Source organism: Myxine glutinosa, chromosome 1, assembly GCF_964187855.1.
Source record: "Myxine glutinosa chromosome 1, kmMyxGlut1.1, whole genome shotgun sequence".
NCBI lineage: Eukaryota > Metazoa > Chordata > Myxini > Myxiniformes > Myxinidae > Myxine > Myxine glutinosa.
In genome coordinates this window covers 306598498-306615720 of record NC_136261.1, presented here as the reverse complement: position 1 = coordinate 306615720, position 17223 = coordinate 306598498, and the positions used below count along the sequence as shown (strand labels likewise).

Below are 17223 nucleotides of genomic sequence, written 5' to 3'. Positions count from 1 at the left end.
AATATCTCAAAAAGTTATGGATGGATTCGTACGGAACTTGGTGGATAAATTGTATGTGTCACAAGGAAGAAACAATTCAATTATGGTGAAGATCCGCCGGCGATTTTTTTTCTTTTTCTTAAGTGATTCATCACCATTGAGAGATGGGTCCAAAAACGATATACAGTATAGCATGTTATTTCTAAAAGTTGTGGAAGATTTATGACAAAGTCGGTGATGGATGAGTTGGTTTGGTCAGAAGAACAAGCCGATTCAATTTTAGTTTCAATCGAGTTTAGTTTCGATCGAGTTTAGTTTATTTATTTATCGTTTATCGTTTTATCGTTTATCGTTTAGTTTATCGATTTATTTAGTTTCGATCGAATCGAGCAATCGAGTTTAGTTTCAAGTTCAGATTCGGATCCAGATCCATCCTATCAATGGGATACAAAACATAAACTGTTCAGCCTGGTGGAGGTATGCGCTCTAACAAGTGCCGTACCAGTATGAAGTATTCATTATATCCTTAAGAGTTCATGGAATCCCTAAAAAGTGATTTTGGTTTCATAATGCTGTGCTGTCTTTCCCTCGTGGTCCCCCTGTGCTGTCTTTTGCTCGCGGTCCCCCTGTGCTGTCTTTCCCTCGCGGTCCCCCTGTGCTGTCTTTCCCTCGTGGTCCCCCTGTGCTGTCTTTCCCTCGCGGTCCCCCTGTGCTGTCTTTCCCTCGCGGTCCCCCTGTGCTGTCTTTCCCTCGCGGTCCCCCTGTGCTGTCTTTCCCTCGCGGTCCCCCTGTGCTGTCTTTCCCTCGCGGTCCCCCTGTGCTGTCTTTCCCTCGTGGTCCCCCTGTGCTGTTTTTCCCTCGTGGTCCCCCTGTGCTGTCTTTCCCTCGCGGTCCCCCTGTGCTGTCTTTCCCTCGTGGTCCCCCTGTTCCTTCTTTCCCTCGCGGTCCCCCTGTACTGTCTTTCCCTCGCGTCCCCCTGTACTGTCTTTCCCTCACGGTCCCCCTGTGCTGTCTTTCCCTCGCGGTCCCCCTGTGCTGTCTTTCCCTCGCGGTCCCCCTGTGCTGTCTTTACCTCGTGGTCCCCCTGTGCTGTCTTTCCCTCGCAGTCCCCCTGTGCTGTCTTTCCCTCGTGGTCCCCCTGTGCTGTCTTTCCCTCGTGGTCCCCTGTACTGTCTTTCCCTCGGGGTCCCCCTGTACTGTCTTTCCCTCGTGGTCCCCCCTGTACTGTCTTTCCCTCGCGGTCCCCCTGTGTTGTCTTTCCCTCGCGGTCCCCCTGTACTGTCTTTCCCTCGCGGTCCCCCTGTACTGTCTTTCCCTCGCGGTCCCCCTGTACTGTCTTTCCCTCACGGTCCCCTGTGCTGTCTTTCCCTCGCGGTCCCCCTGTACTGTCTTTCCCTCACGGTCCCCCTGTGCTGTCTTTCCCTCGTGGTCCCCCTGTACTGCCTTTCCCTCGTGGTCCCCCTGTGCTGTCTTTCCCTCGCGGTCCCCCTGTGCTGTCTTTCCCTCGCGGTCTCCCTGTGCTGTCTTTCCCTCACGGTCCCCCTGAACTGTCTTTCCCTCGCGGTCCCCCTGTGCTGTCTTTCCCTCGTGGTCCCCCTGTGCTGTCTTTCCCTCACGGTCCCCCTGTGCTGTCTTTCCCTCGTGGTCCCCCTGTGCTGTCTTTCCCTCGCGGCCCCCCTGTGCTGTCTTTCCCTTGTGGTCCCCCTGTGCTGTCTTTCCCTCGCGGTCCGTCCCCCTGTTCTGTCTTTCCCTCGTAGTCCCCCTGTACTGTCTTTCCCTCGCGGTCCCCCCGTGCTGTCTTTCCCTCGCGGTCCCCCTGTGCTGTATCTCCCTCGCGGTCCCCCTGTGCTGTCTTTCCCTCGTGGTCCCCCTGTGCTGTCTTTCCCTCGCGGTCCCCCTGTGCTGTCTTTCCCTCGTGGTCCCCCTGTACTGTCTTTCCCTCGCGGTCCCCCTGTGCTGTCTTTCCCTCGCGGTACCCCTGCGCTGTCTTTCCCTCGCGGTCCCCCTGTGCTGTCTTTCCCTCGTGGTCCCCCTGTACTGTCTTTCCCTCGCGGTCCCCCCATGCTGTCTTTCCCTCGCGGTCCCCCTGTGCTGTCTTTCCCTCGCGGTCCCCCTGCACTGTCTTTCCCTCGCGGTCCCCCTGTGCTGTCTTTCCCTCGTGGTCCCCCTGTACTGTCTTTCCCTCGTGGTCCCCCTGTACTGTCTTTCCCTCGTGGTCCCTCTGTGCTGTCTTTCCGTCGTGGTCCACCTGTGCTGTCTTTCCCTCGTGGTCCCCCTGTGCTGTCTTTCCCTCGTGGTGCTGTCTTTCCCTCGTGGTCCCCCTGTGCTGTCTTTCCCTCGTGGTGCTGTCTTTCCCTCGCGGTCCCCCTGTACTGTCTTTCCCTCGTGGTCCCCCTGTGCTGTCTTTCCCTCGTGGTCCCCCTGTGCTGTCTTTCCCTCGTGGTTCCCCTGTGCTGTCTTTCCCTCGTGGTCCCCCTGTGCTGTCTTTCCCTCGTGGTCCCCCTGTGCTGTCTTTCCCTCGTGGTCCCCCTGTGCTGTCTTTCCCTCGCGGTCCCCCTGTGCTGTCTTTCCCTCGCGGTCCCCCTGTGCTGTCTTTCCCTCGCGGTCCCCCTGTGCTGTCTTTCCCTCGCGGTCCCCCTGTGCTGTCTTTCCCTCGTGGTCCCCCTGTGCTGTCTTTCCCTCGTGGTCCCCCTGTGCTGTCTTTCCCTCGCGGTCCCCCTGTGCTGTCTTTCCCTCGTGGTCCCCCTGTGCTGTCTTTCCCTCGTAGTCCCCCCGTACTGTCTTTCCCTCGCGGTCCCCCCGTGCTGTCTTTCCCTCGCGGTCCCCCCGTGCTGTCTTTCCCTCGTGGTCCCCCCGTGCTGTCTTTCCCTCGCGGTCCCCCCGTGCTGTCTTTCCCTCGTGGTCCCCCCGTGCTGTCTTTCCCTCGTGGTCCCCCCATGCTGTCTTTCCCTCGCGGTCCCCCTGTGCTGTCTTTCCCTCGTGGTCCCCCTGTGCTGTCTTTCCCTCGTGGTCCCCCTGTGCTGTCTTTCCCTCGCGGTCCCTCTGTGCTGTCTTTCCCTCGCGGTCCCCTTGTGCTGTCTTTCCCTTGCGGTCCCCCTGTGCTGTCTTTCCCTCGTGGTCCCCCTGTGCTGTCTTTCCCTCGCAGTCCCCCTGTGCTGTCTTTCCCTTGTGGTCCCCCTGTGCTGTCTTTCCCTCGTAGTCCCCCTGTACTGTCTTTCCCTCACGGTCCCCCCGTGCTGTCTTTCCCTCACGGTCCCCCCGTGCTGTCTTTCCCTCGCGGTCCCCCCGTGCTGTCTTTCCCTCGCGGTCCCCCCGTGCTGTCTTTCCCTCGCGGTCCCCCTGTGCTGTCTTTCCCTCGCGGTCCCCCTGTGCTGTCTTTCCCTCGTGGTCCCCCTGTGCTGTCTTTCCCTCGTGGTCCACCTGTACTGTCTTTCCCTCGCGGTCCCCCTGTGCTGTCTTTCCCTCGCGGTCCCCCTGTGCTGTCTTTCCCTCGTGGTCCCCCTGTACTGTCTTTCCCTCGTGGTCCCCCTGTACTGTCTTTCCCTCGTGGTCCCCCTGTGCTGTCTTTCCGTCGTGGTCCCCCTGTGCTGTCTTTCCCTCGTGGTCCCCCTGTGCTGTCTTTCCCTCGTGGTGCTGTCTTTCCCTCGTGGTCCCCCTGTGCTGTCTTTCCCTCGTGGTGCTGTCTTTCCCTCGCGGTCCCCCTGTACTGTCTTTCCCTCATGGTCCCCCTGTGCTGTCTTTCCCTCGTGGTCCCCCTGTGCTGTCTTTCCCTCGTGGTCCCCCTGTGCTGTCTTTCCCTCGTGGTCCCCCTGTGCTGTCTTTCCCTCGTGGTCCCCCTGTACTGTCTTTCCCTCGGGGTCCCCCTGCACTGTCTTTCCCTCGTGGTCCCCCTGTACTGTCTTTCCCTCACGGTCCCCCTGTGTTGTCTTTCCCTCGCGGTCCCCCTGTACTGTCTTTCCCTCGCGGTCCCCCTGTACTGTCTTTCCCTCACGGTCCCCTGTGCTGTCTTTCCCTCGCGGTCCCCCTGTACTGTCTTTCCCTCACGGTCCCCCTGTGCTGTCTTTCCCTCGCGGTCCCCCTGTACTGCCTTTCCCTCGTGGTCCCCCTGTGCTGTCTTTCCCTCGCGGTCCCCCTGTGCTGTCTTTCCCTCGCGGTCTCCCTGTGCTGTCTTTCCCTCACGGTCCCCCTGAACTGTCTTTCCCTCGCGGCCCCCCTGAACTGTCTTTCCCTCGCGGCCCCCCTGTGCTGTCTTTCCCTCGTGGTTCCCCTGTGCTGTCTTTCCCTCGCGGTCCCCCTGTGCTGTCTTTCCCTCGTGGTCCCCCTGTGCTGTCTTTCCCTCGCGGCCCCCCTGTGCTGTCTTTCCCTCGCGGTCCCCCTGTGCTGTCTTTCCCTCGTAGTCCCCCTGTACTGTCTTTCCCTCGCGGTCGCCCCATGCTGTCTTTCCCTCGCGGTCCCCCTGTGCTGTCTTTCCCTCGCGGTCCCCCTGTGCTGTCTTTCCCTCGTGGTCCCCCTGTGCTGTCTTTCCCTCGCGGTCCCCCTGTGCTGTCTTTCCCTCGTGGTCCCCCTGTACTGTCTTTCCCTCGCGGTCCCCCTGTGCTGTCTTTCCCTCGTGGTCCCCCTGTGCTGTCTTTCCCTCGTGGTCCCCCTGTGCTGTCTTTCCCTCGTGGTCCCCCTGTGCTGTCTTTCCCTCGTGGTCCACCTGTGCTGCCTTTCCCTCGTGGTCCCCCTGTGCTGTCTTTCCCTCGCGGTCCCCCTGTGCTGTCTTTCCCTCGCGGGCCCCCTGTGCTGTCTTTCCCTCGTGGTCCCCCTGTGCTGTCTTTCCCTCGCGGTCCCCCTGTGCTGTCTTTCCCTCGTGGTCCCCCTGTGCTGTCTTTCCCTCGTAGTCCCCCTGTACTGTCTTTCCCTCGCGGTCCCCCCGTGCTGTCTTTCCCTCGCGGTCCCCCCGTGCTGTCTTTCCCTCGTGGTCCCCCCGTGCTGTCTTTCCCTCGAGGTCCCCCTGTGCTGTCTTTCCCTCGTGGTCCCCCTGTGCTGTCTTTCCCTCGTGGTCCCCCTGTGCTGTCTTTCCCTCGCGGTCCCCCTGTGCTGTCTTTCCCTCGCGGTCCCCCTGTGCTGTCTTTCCCTCGCGGTCCCCCTGTGCTGTCTTTCCCTTGTGGTCCCCCTGTGCTGTCTTTCCCTCGCGGTCCCCCTGTGCTGTCTTTCCCTTGTGGTCCCCCTGTGCTGTCTTTCCCTCGTAGTCCCCCTGTACTGTCTTTCCCTCGCGGTCCCCCCGTGCTGTCTTTCCCTCACGGTCCCCCCCCCGTGCTGTCTTTCCCTCGTGGTCCCCCTGTGCTGTCTTTCCCTCGCGGTCCCCCTGTGCTGTCTTTCCCTCGTGGTCCCCCTGTGCTGTCTTTCCCTCGTGGTCCACCTGTACTGTCTTTCCCTCGCGGTCCCCCTGTGCTGTCTTTCCCTCGCGGTCCCCCTGTGCTGTCTTTCCCTCGTGGTCCCCCTGTACTGTCTTTCCCTCGTGGTCCCCCTGTACTGTCTTTCCCTCGTGGTCCCCCTGTGCTGTCTTTCCGTCGTGGTCCCCCTGTGCTGTCTTTCCCTCGTGGTCCACCTGTGCTGTCTTTCCCTCGTGGTGCTGTCTTTCCCTCGTGGTCCCCCTGTGCTGTCTTTCCCTCGTGGTGCTGTCTTTCCCTCGCGGTCCCCCTGTACTGTCTTTCCCTCATGGTCCCCCTGTGCTGTCTTTCCCTCGTGGTCCCCCTGTGCTGTCTTTCCCTCGTGGTCCCCCTGTGCTGTCTTTCCCTCGTGGTCCCCCTGTGCTGTCTTTCCCTCGTGGTCCCCCTGTGCTGTCTTTCCCTCGTGGTCCCCCTGTGCTGTCTTTCCCTCGTGGTCCCCCTGTGCTGTCTTTCCCTCGCGGTCCCCCTGTGCTGTCTTTCCCTCGTGGTCCCCCTGTACTGTCTTTCCCTCGCGGTCCCCCTGTGCTGTCTTTCCCTCGTGGTCCCCCTGTGCTGTCTTTCCCTCGTGGTCCCCCTGTGCTGTCTTTCCCTCGTGGTCCCCCTGTGCTGTCTTTCCCTCGTGGTCCCCCTGTGCTGCCTTTCCCTCGTGGTCCCCCTGTGCTGTCTTTCCCTCGCGGTCCCCCTGTGCTGTCTTTCCCTCGCGGGCCCCCTGTGCTGTCTTTCCCTCGTGGTCCCCCTGTGCTGTCTTTCCCTCGCGGTCCCCCTGTGCTGTCTTTCCCTCGTGGTCCCCCTGTGCTGTCTTTCCCTCGTAGTCCCCCTGTACTGTCTTTCCCTCGCGGTCCCCCCGTGCTGTCTTTCCCTCGCGGTCCCCCCGTGCTGTCTTTCCCTCGTGGTCCCCCCGTGCTGTCTTTCCCTCGAGGTCCCCCTGTGCTGTCTTTCCCTCGTGGTCCCCTTGTGCTGTCTTTCCCTCGTGGTCCCCCTGTGCTGTCTTTCCCTCGCGGTCCCCCTGTGCTGTCTTTCCCTCGCGGTCCCCCTGTGCTGTCTTTCCCTCGCGGTCCCCCTGTGCTGTCTTTCCCTTGTGGTCCCCCTGTGCTGTCTTTCCCTCGCGGTCCCCCTGTGCTGTCTTTCCCTTGTGGTCCCCCTGTGCTGTCTTTCCCTCGTAGTCCCCCTGTACTGTCTTTCCCTCGCGGTCCCCCCGTGCTGTCTTTCCCTCGCGGTCCCCCCCCGTGCTGTCTTTCCCTCGTGGTCCCCCTGTGCTGTCTTTCCCTCGCGGTCCCCCTGTGCTGTCTTTCCCTCGTGGTCCCCCTGTGCTGTCTTTCCCTCGTGGTCCACCTGTACTGTCTTTCCCTCGCGGTCCCCCTGTGCTGTCTTTCCCTCGCGGTCCCCCTGTGCTGTCTTTCCCTCGTGGTCCCCCTGTACTGTCTTTCCCTCGTGGTCCCCCTGTACTGTCTTTCCCTCGTGGTCCCCCTGTGCTGTCTTTCCGTCGTGGTCCCCCTGTGCTGTCTTTCCCTCGTGGTCCCCCTGTGCTGTCTTTCCCTCGTGGTGCTGTCTTTCCCTCGTGGTCCCCCTGTGCTGTCTTTCCCTCGTGGTGCTGTCTTTCCCTCGCGGTCCCCCTGTACTGTCTTTCCCTCATGGTCCCCCTGTGCTGTCTTTCCCTCGTGGTCCCCCTGTGCTGTCTTTCCCTCGTGGTCCCCCTGTGCTGTCTTTCCCTCGTGGTCCCCCTGTGCTGTCTTTCCCTCGTGGTCCCCCTGTGCTGTCTTTCCCTCGTGGTCCCCCTGTGCTGTCTTTCCCTCGTGGTCCCCCTGTGCTGTCTTTCCCTCGTGGTCCCCCTGTGCTGTCTTTCCCTCGCGGTGCCCCTGTGCTGTCTTTCCCTCGCGGTCCCCCTGTGCTGTCTTTCCCTCGCGGTCCCCCTGTGCTGTCTTTCCCTCGCGGTCCCCCTGTGCTGTCTTTCCCTCGCGGTCCCCCTGTGCTGTCTTTCCCTCGCGGTCCCCCTGTGCTGTCTTTCCCTCGCGGTCCCCCTGTGCTGTCTTTCCCTCGTGGTCCCCCTGTGCTGTCTTTCCCTCGTGGTCCCCCTGTGCTGTCTTTCCCTCGTGGTCCCCCTGTGCTGTCTTTCCCTCATGGTGCCCCTGTGCTGTCTTTCCCTCGCGGTTGTCAACTCTTTCACGAGCCTCGATTCAGTATACAAAAAAAAAATAATACAATGATTTATTTTGTTGTCACGTCTCAACCAATACATTTCCTCCTGGACTAACAGTTTTGCACCCCATTGTATATGTGGATGATATTCAGTTATATTGAAGCGCGATGCTGCGTGCGCTAATGCTTACGCAAGGAACAAGCGGACAACGCGGTTCATAAAAGAGTCTTTATTGAAAGTACTCCAACTGCAGCACTGAGCTGCTCCGGGCTGCGCGCCCCGTGTATATCCTGAGGCCACGCCTCTCTCTCGGGCGTGGCTGCCGCCCACTTGGTGCGCGGAATGATGTCACCACGCCAGTGGGCTTTCGTGTCCGCCACACGCACCCCCCCCAGAATTCCCGCGCACCTGGAGCGCCAGTTTGCGGGGCAAACGGATGACCCGGCCGAAGCGCCCCCTGGCGATCGGCGGCGTCCGGGGTGCAGGGATGCCAGGTGGGATGCCTCTGGCTGCCCCTGGGATGGGTGCAGGACCGGGGGACGGCGTGGCGGCGGGGCTGGGCGGTGCCGGGGGTCCGCCCGCAGGGGGGCGGCCCCGACGCGGGTGTCGGGCCACTGGCGGTGGATGGTCCATGTCGAGGTGGGCCGGCTTGAGGCGGTCTACAGAAACACGGTCAGGAGTACCGCCGATGTCCAGGGAGAAGTGCTTCGCCCCGGTCTCCAGCACGCGGAAAGGCCTGTCGTACGGGGGCCACAGTGGTGTCCGGTGGGCATCGTGGCGGACGAAGACGTACTCTGCCGTGCAAAGCTCCGGGGCGACGTGCGTCGGTAGGTGCCCGTGGCATGCCGTTGGCACCGGGGCGAACCTCTGGGCGGTCTCTTGCAGAGCGGAGCGCTGCTGTGCCGCGGACCATGGTGCCGTGGAGTCGGGGAGGAACTCGCCCGGCACCCGCAGCGGTTGCCCGAAGACCAACTCCGCCGCGGTTGCGCGCAGGTCCTCCTTGGGCGCCGTCCGGAGGCCCAGCAGGACCCAGGGGAGCCTGTCGACCCAGCCGCCGTCGCGGAGGGTGGCCCGGAGCGCGGCCTTCAATGAGCGGTGAAATCGCTCACACAGGCCGTTAGCCTGGGGGTGGTAGGCCGTGGTTCGGTGCAGCCGGACCCCAAGCCCCTGCGCGACTGCCCCCCAGAGCTCCGAGGTGAACTGGGGGCCGCGGTCGGACGAGATGTCTGAGGGGGCGCCGAACCGGGCGACCCAGGTGGCGATGAAAGCCTGCGCGACGTCCGCCGCCGTCGTCGACGCCAATGGCACGGCCTCCGGCCACCGGGTGGTGCGGTCCACCATGGTGAGGACGTGGGTGAAACCCCGCGAGGGAGGCAGAGGTCCCACCAGGTCCACGTGGACGTGGTCAAACCGGCGTTCCGGCACCGTGAACGGGGCCAACGGGGCCTGGGTGTGCCGGTGCACCTTGGCGCGCTGGCACGCGAGGCACGTCCTGGCCCAGCCGCGGACGGCCTTCCGGAGGCCATGCCAGACGAACTTGTCGGCGATCAACCTTTGGGAGGCCCTCGCGCCCGGGTGGGACAGGCCGTGGATGGCGTCAAACACCTGGCGCTGCCAGCCCGCGGGCACGATGGGGCGAGGCCGCCCGAGGGAGACGTCGCACAAGAGGGCCGCGCCCTCGCCGTCGAACGGCACCTCGGTGACGCGGAGGCCCGTGACGGCGGTCCGCAAGGCCTGGACGTCGGGGTCAGCGGCCTGGTCCGCTGCCATCCGGGCATAGTCGATGCCGAGGTGGACTGCGTGGGCGACGGCCCGGGAAAGGCAATCCGCCACCGGGTTGTCCTTCCCCGCGACGTGCCGGATGTCCGTCGTGTACTCGGACACGGCCGAGAGGTGACGCTGCTGCCGGGCCGACCACGGCTCGGTGACCTTGCCCATCGCGAAGATCAGCGGCTTGTGGTCGACGAAGGCCGTGAACGCACGGCCCTCGAGCAGATGGCGGAAGTGCCTGACCGCCAAGTGAAGCCCGAGCAACTCGCGGTCGAAGGTACTGTAACGGCGTTCGGGCGGGCGAAGCTGCCGGCTAAAGAATGCCAGCGGTTGCCAAGCTCCACGCACCCATTGCTTGTGCACCGCGCCCACTGCGTAGTCCGAGGCGTCGGTGGTGAGGGCGATCGGTGCATCGGGCGCCAGGTGCGCGAGCATGGTGGCATTAGCCAAGGCGAGCTTCGCGCCCGTGAACGCCGTGTCCATCTGCTCTGTCCAGGTAACGTCGCCTTTGCCCGGCTTACCTCGGAGAGCTTCGTGCAGGGGGCGCAGGAGCTGGGCGATACGGGGCAGGAACCGATGGTAAAAGTGCACCATGCCCAGGAACTCCTGCAGCCCTCTGATCGTGCGGGGGCGCGGAAACCCCTTCACCGCCTCCACCTTGGCCAGCAGGGGGACGGCGCCGTGCCTGGTGACACGGTGCCCCAGAAAATCGATTACGGCGACGCCGAACCGGCACTTTGCGGGGTTCACAATCAGGCCATGCTGGCCCAGGCGTTCGAAGAGCGTGCGGAGGTGGCGTAGGTGCTCTTCGCGGGACGCGCTGGCGACGAGGATATCGTCCAGGTAGACGTAGACAAAATCCAAGTCGCGCAGGACGCTGTCCATCAGTCGCTGGAACGCCTGAGCCGCATTCTTCAGACCGAAGGGCATCCGCAGGAACTCGAAGAGTCCGAATGGCGTGATGACCGCCGTCTTCGGGACGTCCTCCGGCCTGACGGGGACCTGATGGTAGCCGCGTATGAGGTCCACCTTCGAGAAGAAGGACATGCCCGCCAAACGGGCGGAAAAGTCCTGAATGTGGGGGACGGGGTAGCGGTCGGGAGTGGTGGCGTCATTGAGACGGCGATAGTCCCCGCACGGTCGCCATCCCCCGCCGGGCTTCGGCACGATGTGCAGCGGCGACGCCCAAGCACTCTACGAGCGCCGAACGATGCCGAGTCGCTCCAGGGTAGCGAACGCCGCTTTTGCCACCGCCAGCTTCGTCGGTTCGAGGCGGCGTGCCCGGGCGTAGACCGGTGGCCCGACGGTGGGGATGTGATGGGCCACCCCGTGCTTGACGGCCCCCGCCGAGAAGGTGGGCCGCGTGAGGGCCGGGAAGCCGGCGAGGAGGCGGGTGAATTCGTCCGCTGCCGGAAGCGTACAGATCAACGTGGCCGGAACCGAACCGTTCGGCAAGCCGCTTGGCAAGCCGCTCGGCGAGCCGCTCGTTGAGCTGCTCGACGAGCTGGGCAGCGCACAAGCGAGCGAGCTGAACGTCTCGGCCTGGACAAGACGTCTGCGCTTTACGTCGACCAGGAGCCCATTAGCGCACAGGAAGTCCGCGCCAAGCAGTGCCATGGGCACGTCGGCGGTGACGAACGTCCATCGGAAAACCTGCCCTCCGAACCGCAGAGAGAGGCAGTGTTTTCCGTACGTACGCAGCGCGGGGCCCCCACCCGCGGCGTGCTTGTCTGACGTACCGGCGGGAACGACACTCACCTGCGCTCCCGTGTTGCACAGGTAACGGCGCCCGGATAAGGTGTCCGTTATGAACAGCAGGCTGCTCGAACGGCCGGCGCTCATCGCCACTATTGAGCGCCGGCCCGGGCGTTTCCCGACCTGTTGAAGGAGCATGGCGGATGACACTGCCGAGCCTCGTGGCCGAACTTGGCGTGGAACCAGCACCAGGTGGTGGAGCTGGAGGAGTGCGGCTGGCTCCGCCAGGCCGGTGGAGTTGGCGGTTTTCCCCGCGGTGGCGGTTTTCGCCGCGGCGGTGGGCGGGGCGTGGCGGCGGTCACGAGGTGCGTATCAGCATGCTGCGTATGCTGTGTAAGCTGATGCTGTGGATCAGCATCATCAGCAGCATCAGCCTCGAGGTCCGTGACGGCCGCACCGACTCTCGCCCGCGTATCCGAAGCCGCGAAGTACCTGTCCGCCTCGGCTGCCAATGCTCGGGGTTCCGTTAGCACGGTCCCGGCCAACGCGAGGCGAACTTGCGCTGGAAGTTGGCGACGGAAAAGCGCCCCGAATAGAGAACCGGGGGCTTCGTCGCCCAACAGTGACAGCATATGGTCCATTCGGACTGACGGGCGCGTGTCGCCGAGCTCGGGGAGATCCAGGAGGCGGTCGGCCCGTGCGTCATCCGTGAGGCCGAACGTGGCTAGGAGTAGCCGCTTGAGTGCCTCGTACTTGTGGCCGTCCGGTGGGTGGCGAAGGACGGACACAACTCGAGCGGCCGTGCCGGGCCCGAGGGAGGCGACGACGTGGCAGTAGCGCGTGTCGTCGCCGGTGAGGCGCCGAAGCTGAAATTGGGCTTCGGCTTGGACGAACCAGACTTCGGCCTGGGCCTCCCAAAATTCGGGAAGTTTAATCGACATTGCGTTGTTGTTTGCCATTGCAATGGCGTCGTGTTCGGAAGGATCGCTACGGCAGATCCAACGTCGAGGTCACCATATGAAGCGCGATGCTGCGCGCGCTAATGCTTACGCAAGGAACAAGCGGACAACGCGGTTCATAAAAGAGTCTTTATTGAAAGTACTCCAACTGCAGCACTGAGCTGCTCCGGGCTGCGCGCCCCGTGTATATCTTGAGGCCACGCCTCTCTCTGGGGCGTGGCCGCCGCCACTTGGTGCGCGGAATGATGTCACCACGCCAGTGGGCTTTCGTGTCCGCCACAATATACAAGTTTTCACCTGACCAGACCTGGTGATTCTGTTTATGCTGACTTCCATCTCTCTCATTGTTTCGATGACATACAGGTATGGCTGATACGTAGTAAGTTGAAGCTGAATTCAAGGAAAAGCGAATTCTTCATCGCTTCTTCACCAAACCATGATAAATAGCTTTGCAAATCCCTCATTCGACCCTGACTATCCAAAATTTAGGAGTGACGTTTGATAATGACATGAGGATGTCCGATTAGGTCACAGTTGTGTCACTCTCTTAATTAGCAGATCTATTAATCAAAATCGCATCAGGAAGTACATGAATAGCGGTACTTGTCATGATGTTGTTCGTGCCCTCATGCTTTCCAGACTGTATAACGGTAGTTCCTTACTTGGTGGAATCACTAAACAGGATTTGTATCGATTACAGAAAGTGCTGAACAAGTGTGCTCGCCTGATCTTTCAGCAACCTAAATCGTCCCATGTAATGCCCATGTTAAGCCAATTACACTTGCCTCCAGTTGCAGAGAGAATACAATTTAGAATAATTATTCAAGCATTCAAGTCCATGTCATCTTCTCTTCCCACATACATCTCATCACGTTTTACACAGCAGGGAACACCTTACTCACTTCTTTCAACAGCATCTTTCCCCTTATTGTACATAAATTCCACAAAAAGACAGACTATAATCAATCGAGTCAAAGCTTTGGAACAAACTCAAAGCTTTGCAAAGACCCATGAAAGTCCGCTTCGAGTTTGCAAAAAATCACCTAAAGGACTCTCAGACTGTGAGAAACAAGATTCTGTGGGCTTTCATGTGTCTTTCACTGAGGGGAGGCTTCCGTCTGGCCACTCTGCCATAAAGCCCAGATCGGTGGAGTGTTGCAGTTTCTCCCATTTCCACACAGGATCTCTGGAGCTCAGCAAGAGTGACCATCTGGTTCTTGGTCACCTCTCTTACCAAGGCCCTTCTCCCCCGATTGCTCAGTTTGGCCGGGCGGCCAGCTCTAGGAAGAGTCCTGGTTGTTCCAAACTTCTTCCATTTAAGAATTATGGAGGCCACTGTGCTCTTGGGAACCTTCAATGCAGGAGAAATTTTTTTGTCGGCTTCCCCAGATCTGTGCTTCGACACAATCCTGTCTCTGAGCTCTGCAGGCAGTTCATTCGACCTCATGGCTTGGTTTGTGCTCTGATATGCATTGTCAGCTGTGAGACTTTATATAGACAGGTGTGTGCCTTTCCAAATCATGTCCAATCAATTTCATTTACCATAGGTGGACTCCAATCACGGTGTAGAAACATCTCAAAGATGATCAAGAGAAATGGGAGGCACCTGAGCTAAATTTCAAGTGTCATAGCAAAGGGTATGAATACTTATGTAAATGTGATATTTCAGTTTTTTCTTTTTAATAAATTTGCAAAACTTTTTAAAATCCTGTTTTCTCTTTGTCATTGTGGGGTATTGAGTGTAGATTGATGAGGGAAAAAATGAATTTAAACGATTTCAGCATGAGGCTGCAACATAACAAAATGTGAAAAAAGTGAAGGGGTCTGAATACTTTCTGAATGCACTGTATATATATATGACACCAGCAGGATGGGTGTGAATACTTTCTGAAGGCACTGTATATGATTGGGTTGTTTGGGATTATACATTTAAAAAGAGAAAGGATGCATCTAACCAAAAAAGTAACTGGATCTACCCCGCTTTTGTATCCTTCTATCTAGTATTAAACAAGAAGAAAAAGACAAAATGTCATAGCCCCCGTGGTTTTAGTAATTTTGCTGTATGGAGTTAAAGGCCGTCAGTCGGCCATCTTTGGTCAGATTACAAAACAAAATCTGCATATGTATACTCATGTGTTGTCTTTTTTCCAAGTTTCAACAAGATCGGACCATGCATGTCGAGAAATGGTTGGGAGCACGTTTAAGAAACAAAATAGCCGCCAGTCGGACATCTTGGATCTGATCTCAAAAGAAAATGATGTGCATATACAAGCCATCATTCGTTATCTGTGTGCCAAGTTTGAACAAGATCGGTAAATGCATGTCCGAGAAATAGTTGAGGACATGTTCAACATCGGGATTTTTTACAACTAAAATGGCCGCCAGTCGGCCATATTTGATCGCATTGTGAAACACACGGATGGACGGACGGATAAGACCCAATCCATAAGCCCCCGTTTTGGACCAAGTTCAACGGGGGCTAATAAGCTAGAGCGGATTCGATCTCAGGTGACGTTTCACCCAATTCCCAGTGGGCTTCCACATTCCAATGGACTTTATTTGATAACTATGTTTACACAGATTTTGTGACACAAAATCCTTCTCCAACATAGTCTTCTCACTTGGAGACTCCTTTGGTTTCAAGGAAATTGTTTCCATCCGGATCACAAGCTGCTGAATATATAAATGCTTTTAATTCGCAGCGGCCTTACAATCCTCACCCAGAATGAAACCAAGAACGACCGCAATGTCACAACCTGCCACAAAATCCGGAAATGGGCCGATTGGGAAATGCGCATTTCACGAATTCTTAAGAGATGAACAGCACGATTGGGAAACGCACATTAAAGGCGCTATTAAAGGATTGACTCATCACCTCTCATCCATGTCACCCTCAGCCACGGTTATATCAGAACTAGCTAATTCGTCACACGGTCACAGATTTGCTTAACCCCAAAATGGGGCCGTTCAAAAATTACGTCACGCTATTTTTTAGGGAGGCGAATACCGTGTATGCTGACGGTCTCGGTTAAATCTTACAAATAATTTTATTCGACATATGATTAGATTTTTGGGGTCCCTCATTGTGAGTAAGACTCAGGCCAAACAAAGCCAATGGAAATCAGACACAACAAGCCTGGGATGTGTATAATCAGCAGAGGCAGACAGGCTTGATGTCGTAAGCCCACCAGAAAATGAAGATGGCGGCCATATTATTTTGTCTCGGTGCCATGGTGGGTGGAGTCGAGTGACAAATCTGGGTGGGGTTCGGCACCTGTCCGACCAATGGGTGCACATTTCAAAAATCTCCCCCAAGAACAACAATAACAACAACAACCACAACAACAACAACAACAACAACAACAACAGAAATACGGAACTCTTGTAGACCTGTGACACATTGCCGGGGAAAATAAAATGACATTCACTGGAGGCCTATGCCATGAAAAATAGCATGTTTGGAACAAAGAAGAACAAATACATGGCCTGTGAGGATATATGCTTTGATTGGCTGAGGTGATAATGCAGTGTTCAGAGCAGAGGTGAATGAAACAAACAAAAAAAAGGTCAGTTTGGGGGTACGCCACGATTGGTTGACCAGAAAGAGCTGTATTATTAAGTTGCATTGTTAAGAGCTCTATTTTAAAAATGGCACCAATGATACTTTGTGGGCACATTGTGCAGTGAAGCACCTTTGCAGTAGTCATTGGGGTCTTCTTGTTCCTCATCATCTGAACCGAGTGCTTCCTCAGGAAACAAGTGAGGCGGTGGGGGTGGAAAGAGCAGCGGTGGCGGTGTTGACGGTGGTGGTGGTGCTGATGGTGGTGGAGGCGGCGGTGCTGATGGTGGGGGTGGTGGTGCTGATGGTGGTGGAGGTGGCGGTGCTGATGGTGGTGGTGGTGGCGAGAGGACATTCTTGAGTAGATGATCTGCATTTTGCTCTGGGTTTGTCCTGAAAAATAGAAATATAATAAAATAGAATGAGAGTTAAAAAAAAGATTCCCAAGCAAGTGTGAAAAGGAATCACCACTATTGACAACAGACTACCTTTAATTAAGCAGGATAGCAGGATGGCCTAGACCCTAGAGGTACACTCACTCGCTCCCAAAGAGTCTTGGTTTGAATCCCGATCCAGCTATAAACTGTCATCCCAATGTTTCACAGGCAGAGTGATTCATCAATGGATGTGCCGCCCCTCGGATGGATGTTAAACTGGGCATCCCACCTGCTGGCATTAGTTTGTGGGTGTTCAAGATCCCACTGTGTCCTTTGCAAAGAGCAGGCAAGCTATCACCATCGCCATGACCAAATTCCAAGTCCTTGCCCTAACTACTTAGCCGAATGTCAGGCCTGGCCAGTTGGTTTTTGAAAGACTAGGGCCAAAAACGTTGCCCGGCCAACCCCACAAGAACGTGGGAATCATTGTGGCTGGTAAAGAAGAATGGTCGACTACAATGTAGTATTTAGTTACAACTGTCCAATCCTCCAGCACAGTATTCCTCTTATCTGCGTGATGTAGCAGCAACTTGTACACTGTGTCAATGGGATGGATTAATAGAGGGTATACAGGATTTGAAATGGATTTCCTGCATCACAAATGGTTCATAAGGTAACACAAACACACCAACCCGGATATTTTCACTCGTTTCTGTGCCAAATATATTGCAGCTCTCGTTGCCGTTAAATTCTCATACATGTGCAAACCTTTTGGTTGCACTAACATCCGCAGGTTGGTTATCCAGTTTGGGAATCCTGAGGCATCCATTTTGCAGAGGCTAGTGCAACCATTCATGGTGTCAAACCCCTCCATTAAGGAAACTCCCCCCCCCCCCCCCACCGCCACCCCCATCTGCTTCTGCCTCGTTCCACCCCATCTCTGCTCCCCCCTCGTTCCGCCCCATCACTGCTCCCCCCTCGTTCCACCCCATCTCTGCTCCCCCCTCGTTCCACCCCATCTCTGCTCCCCCTCGCCCTGCCCCATCTCTGCCCCTCCCTTGTCCCGCCCCATCTCTGCTCCTCCCTCGTCCCGCCCCATCTATGCTCCCCTCGTCCCGCCCCATCTGTGCTCCCCCTCGTCCCGCCCCATCTCAGCTTCTCCCTAGTCCCACCCCCTCTCAGCTTCTCCCTCGTCCCACCCCCTCCATAGCTTCTCCCTCGTCCTGCCCTCTCTCAGCTTCTCCCTCGTCCTGCCCCCTCTCAGCTTCTCTCTCATCCTGCCCCCTCTCAGCTTCTCCCTCATCCTGCCCCC

The 17223-nt window shown here is 58.1% G+C and overlaps 1 protein-coding gene across 2 annotated transcripts in view; it reads right to left on the bottom strand.

Moving 5' to 3' along the window:
- Positions 1-17223, bottom strand: part of LOC137439677 (uncharacterized) — a 213439-nt gene that overhangs the window by 103425 nt on the left and 92791 nt on the right. For both annotated transcript variants that reach the window (XM_068135666.2, XM_078768399.1), the window contains exon 3: positions 15668-15927. In XM_068135666.2, the coding sequence (XP_067991767.2) occupies positions 15668-15927 (260 nt within the window). The remainder of the gene's footprint in view (positions 1-15667; positions 15928-17223) is intronic.